This window comes from Egretta garzetta, unplaced genomic scaffold, assembly GCF_000687185.1.
Source record: "Egretta garzetta isolate BGI_Z169 unplaced genomic scaffold, ASM68718v1 scaffold828, whole genome shotgun sequence".
NCBI lineage: Eukaryota > Metazoa > Chordata > Aves > Pelecaniformes > Ardeidae > Egretta > Egretta garzetta.
The window spans coordinates 269,331-274,740 of NW_009260636.1; the positions used below are offsets into that span (position 1 = coordinate 269,331).

Below are 5,410 nucleotides of genomic sequence, written 5' to 3' on the forward strand. Positions count from 1 at the left end.
CCCCCCCCCACTCCTCAGAGAGAACCAGAAAGGAAGCCCGGAGGCCTGCAGGGCCTAGCAGGGGAACAGCCCCGGCCTGCCACAGCAATGCCACCCCCTCACCGCCCCTTCCAGCCTGCCTCCTCAGCCAGACATGGCGGCAGGCCCCACAAACCTGCCTGCACGGCACTCAGTGGCAAGGCAAAGATGCCTCAGGGAGCTGCCGTGCCAGCTTCACAGCCTTGCCCTTTTTGGTAGCGCTTGCAAGCAGGCAGCTGTGGAGGCATTAAGGGAACGTACAGGGAGAAACTGCCTTCCAACAGCGCTCTGGGCCTACACAGGGATACCCAGCCCTGCTGAGCAGGTGGCCCAGGCATGACTACCAAGGGCTCCAATTCTGTTGGTTCTTCATGCTTACAAACTTTCCCAAACCGAACAAATGTCTCATTTCCATTGCATGTGCCCAGAATGTCACATCAGGCTAGGGACTATTGTTGTCTAAAAATGGAAGATGCGTTATCTGAGGATGCAGGCACAGTATTGCTGCTTTTGGTTAAGTGACATATTAGATATTAAGTGTTAAGGCAGATGCGTTTCAGTGATGTGGGAGAAGAGGAAGGAGCAAGGAAGGAGAGGGAAGCACACAGGAAGAACAGAAAGATTACTGGAGGCAAGGAACAGAGAACAGCTGCTTCCAGAAAAACTACAGCACAAAGGTGGCTCTGGTAAGGGCAATGACATACAACATGTTGCCTCTGAGAAAGCCAAGGCAACTTTTCATCCCAGTTCTCAGTTTGGATGAGTTACCTTCCACTTAAATTCACATTCAAAGCAGACCCAGCCTTACCACCATCATTCTACAGTTTGTAATCCCACACCACACACAACAGGAGGGCAAGACCTCTAACTGAGATTAGAGAAGGGTGTTAAAAGGAAGCAGGTCTCATGCTCTCGCATCATCCTTCAAGAAACCCCATGCTTATTCTCTGGTGTTCTTGGTTCTGACTCAGAGCCATTTGACGAAATAAACTTGAAACACCAGCATCTTCATCTGTAAAGTAACCTAACTCACATCACAGCTTATTGGATGTTACAGATGGCTTGCCTGTGAGGTGTTTGAGGAAGAAAGCTTGGATCTGCTGCCAAGCATCTATCTGTGCCTCACAGTGTGCCTTGGGCTCCCCTCCCCACACCACGGGCTTGCCAACTAGCAGGTGCATTGAGGCTGCACACATCGGGAAAAAAGGGGGTTCAATGTAGTGCCCTGCTCCGGGATAACAGACTATGTCGGGCTTTTCCTTTCCGTGAGCTTGCAAACGTTTGCTCCCCTCAACTGCAAAGAATTCACTTTTCCAGTTGCGATCATCCTGGCCAACAATGAACAAGAAGCGACACTCGGCCTTCTCCAGAGGGATAAAGCTTTGGCAGTCAGGCCCTTCTAGTGGGTTGTTCAGAACATCAACGATATCAGCAATCCCAGACTTGTTGACCTTGATTCGTTTTGCATCGACACCAAGGGGTGGAATGGTGACATCCTTGTAGCGGAGAACCGCGCCCACATTTGCCACCGAGCCATTGATAAGGGCAGTGGCCGTGATGCCCTTTAGGAAGGAGGCCATGGAGATGCACAGGTCACCCCCCTTCGAGATTCCAAGCAAACCAATCCCTGGGCCTTTAACCTGGAGGGGATAGAAGAGAAACCACAAGCAATGAACCACAGCACACCACTCCTTTAAATTGTTGCCATGTCCACAGCAGTCTCTGTCCTGAATCTGGACCCCGGGTATAGGCATCTAAGGTCCTGTGTGCAAGGCTCACATCTGAAGAACGCTGTTCTGTCCTTGATTTATGATCACAAGCCCTGCTGAGACTGCAGCAGCATCCTAACAAAGCTACAAGGCTCAGTGCTGAAGCATACGCAGAGTGTACAGCTATGCTTGCAAAAAGCATGCAGATGTGCAACCCCAAACTCACTTTGCTTATAAGGCAGTTCAAGAAGAAGAGGGAAGGTGCAGGGGAGACCTTTTCTACAAATACTTTCATTCAGTGCAAAATGCTCCAAGTCAGCAATGACTATGATACTGTCATCAGCTACAACAAGGTATTTCTCGTATTCAACCACTGTCTTCAATTCCCCTATTAAGAAGCTAACATGGGATATCAGACTCAACATTAGCTGCTCTCCCGTTTCTCTGGTATGGTTGGTGTCTAACTCACAGTGAAAAGAAAGTATTCTGAGGTAGTTTACTCATTAAAATGCACCTTTAAAAAATCACATATTAAAAGCATTTTTCTAAGTACAGTCCTCTGGAGTCAATCTAGAATAGGTTACCTTCATTTTCTTTTACATGGGCAAATTAACTAGCACAGGAAAACTAAATGATCTCACAGGGTGCTGAAATCTTCTTAAGGATATCGGAAGAAGTTAGCTAATATCACAACTGCTCCAATATCCAAAGACCCTCACAGGTAAAAAGGCTCTGAGACAGCATAAAAATGTAATGCCTTTTGTACCTTACCACCAGTGTAACAGGCTCCAAACTCATGGACTTTGAAGCATGGAAAGGGGGAAAATATGGCTGAAACTTTGCAATGCATTAAAAACGTGGTGAGGGCATCAGTGGAGGTATTAATGGGAGGCTATTGTACTGCTCTCAGGGAAGAAAAGGCAGGGAAAAGCAATTTTCGGAATTTTTTGGGCAGAGAGGTGGCATGAGCAGTTAGGGTTAGGGCAACCTAAATGCAACCAAGACCTTTAACAACTACTCATCTTTCTGAGGTTGAGGAAGGTATTTATTTTGAGTTCTCCAAAGAAACCAAGTGTTGCTTTGTGCAATTCTAGTTATTGTCATGCACAGCTGCTTGGAAGCAGATGCAGAACTGAGCAGGATTCTCCTCCCAGAGGTGCCAACTTAGAAGGATCCCCAAGTTCACAACTAGCTACTAAAACCCACGCTCACCAAATACCAACATTTGGAGCGATTTTAACAGCTTATACAATACACAGCAACAAATGTGTACTGGTGCACCTCCTTGAGGCCTGGATCACAGAAGGTTATCATGTGCTCCATGGCTGAAAAGGGCATCTAGTTCTGAAGGACATTCTACAGAGCATGAACCTGAAAGTCCCGCTGGAAGTCCAGTAAGCCTCCAGACAATGAGTACCCTAGTTATGACACTGGGTTGAATGGAGCAGAAATTACCAGTATGTGACCTATGTGTCACCATGTCACCTGGCCAGTTCAAACGGAAGAACTGGAATAATCTGCCAGAGAACCATTGTAACGGGAGTTAAAGATATAAAACAAATTAATTACAGCCAACTTGAATGGACGTGCTATTTTAAGTGCAGCAGCTCTGCCCCATCAGTCTGCCAAGCCCTGACTAATGAGAGTTCCCTCTGGTGAGAGTCAATGAACAAACCAACCTGGGTGTGTTGTAACATATAGTTTACGGCTTCTTCGAAATATTCCAGGTGAAATTCCTTCATGTCTTTGGGGAGATCTTCATAGCCATAGAAAGCCAGAGCCAGCACAGCAAAGCCATAGTTGGCCAGCAGGCATGCCCTGTATTCAGGGAGTCCTCCTCCAGTTCCGTACAAGTCAATAATTCCGGGAAAGGGGCCATTTCCTGCAAGAGACCACATAAGAGGGCACATTAACCCACAACTTTTAATTTATATGCCAAATTCATAGGCCTGGGAATGTGTCTTTTTAAAAAAGAAAAAAACCATAGAGCAGCAGAATGGTACTAAGGGTCCTAAATTACTGTGCCAGTTCTCAGTAACTGGCTACATTGCTTCAAGATTAAAGACAGCACAAAATGGCAGGCCTGCTAATGTTTTGGGTAGCATCAGGGAACACGTGACTGGAAGGGAAGGGATCCCTTGACAGTCACAACTAGTTCTCTATATTATGTAAATTCACTGCAAAGGTATCAAGCTCTGCTTCAAAAATACCCAGGAGGCTTCTCCCCAGTGCATTTCTCAGAAGACTGATCCAAAAAATCTCATCTTCTGATGGTTCCAGCTTCTCAGTTTCAGTGTAAATGTACTATAGCCATTTATTCTGGGATTAAGAGAAGAAAGTATTTGTAGCCAGCCTTGCTAACCTGATGAGGGAAGCTTTACATTAGGTTTGTCAAGGGATGGGGACTGAAGTCTAGAGCTGAGAGGGGTTGCTGCAAACTGATAATGAAGTATGGAAAGCAGGAGGCCAGGAGAACAAGAAGAACTGGAAATTCACCTCCAGCCACAGGGCTACAATGCAATCACACTCTGGGACGCTGGCTGGGGCAGGACGTATGATTTTGGCACTATCATGGAGGAGTTGCCAGGGACAGACAAGGGAAGGGGAGAGGGGAAGGCACGTGCTATGTAGAGGAGCTCCTTGAGTACACAGGGTTCCAAAGACATGCTTGGTGAAAGTGTCTGGGTCACCAGAGGGGGAAGAAAAGGCGGGATATGGTGGTGGTGTGACTGCTGCAGACCGCCCGACCCAAGAGGAGGCAAGAGATGAGGCTTCCTACAGACAACTAGCAGAAGTCTGGACAGATGCTGGGAGGACAACACGGCATTTGTCAGGCAATCTGAAAACCTCACAGACCCTCTCAATGATTATTTTCTGACAAAACCACTGTTAGGGCAAAGCTGTCTAATGTTTTACTTGATCTTCTGCTCATAAACAGGGAAGAACTGGGGACAAACGTGGCAGCAAAAGGCAGCTTGGGCTGCAGCAACTATGCCATTACTAAGTTCAGGATATGTGGAGAGCCTGGGAAGGGAAGGGACGCAGCAGGCTTAGGACTCCAGACTTTTGGAGAGCAACCTTCAATTTACGCAAAGGATTACTAGCAGAATTCCCTGGAAAACAGCCAGGTAGAGGAAAGGTACCGTGAAGACTGGCTGACACCACCTGCCACGGCATTTGGAAACAAAAAGGGTATTTTGATCAATGCCTTCATGTCCAATACTAGTCAATAAAACAAACTCACATGTGTTTTGGCCCACGCAGCCGCGCTGCGTGAGGAGCGTGGCCAGCAGATCAAAGCTGGTCAGGCTGATCAGGCCGCTCCTTGAAGAGTGCCCAGTGCCAGCTGGCAAGGCCCTGCTCTCCCCTTGTCCTCTGCCTGGTACCGGGCTCAAGGGGAGCCTGGAGGGGGTCCGGCTCCGGGCCTGGGAGCACAGGGCCGAGGGCGGAGGCAGCACCCGCGGGAGCAGGATCGCGGTACGACCGGTACTCACCGGGGGGCAGGAAAAGAGTCGCCCGGATCCTCCCCTCTCGCACCGGGACTCTCCGCATCCCGACCCGCAGGAACGCCCGCTCCGGCTGGCTCTGCACGTCCCGCTTCACCAGCCGCCTGAAGGGCTTCTGGGGCTGCAAAGCCCAGAGCGGCCCCATGGGCTCCAGGCCGCAGAAGCTGCCTCCTGCCA

General features: G+C 48.8%; 2 protein-coding genes across 3 annotated transcripts in view; both read right to left on the reverse strand.

The window, feature by feature from the left end:
• Positions 1-3,472, reverse strand: part of DNAL1 (dynein axonemal light chain 1) — a 22,561-nt gene extending 19,089 nt beyond the window's left edge. Inside the window, exon 1 of one of the 2 annotated variants that reach the window (XM_035900967.1) lies at positions 3,407-3,472. The gene's annotated coding sequence lies outside the window, so the exon portion shown is untranslated. Of the gene's footprint in view, positions 1-1,469; positions 1,478-3,406 lie in introns of those variants that run through there. The other variant, XM_035900968.1, reaches the window with a different exon arrangement.
• Positions 186-5,399, reverse strand: LOC104132287 (acyl-coenzyme A thioesterase 1-like). The gene is made up of 3 exons (XM_035900969.1): positions 5,222-5,399; positions 3,407-3,609; positions 186-1,658 (listed from the first exon to the last, which is right to left on the reverse strand). Exons 1-3 carry the CDS (start codon positions 5,376-5,378, stop codon positions 1,053-1,055), a joined length of 966 nt encoding a protein of 321 aa, XP_035756862.1. The 5' UTR covers positions 5,379-5,399; the 3' UTR covers positions 186-1,052.
• Positions 5,400-5,410: the final 11 nt, after the last annotated feature.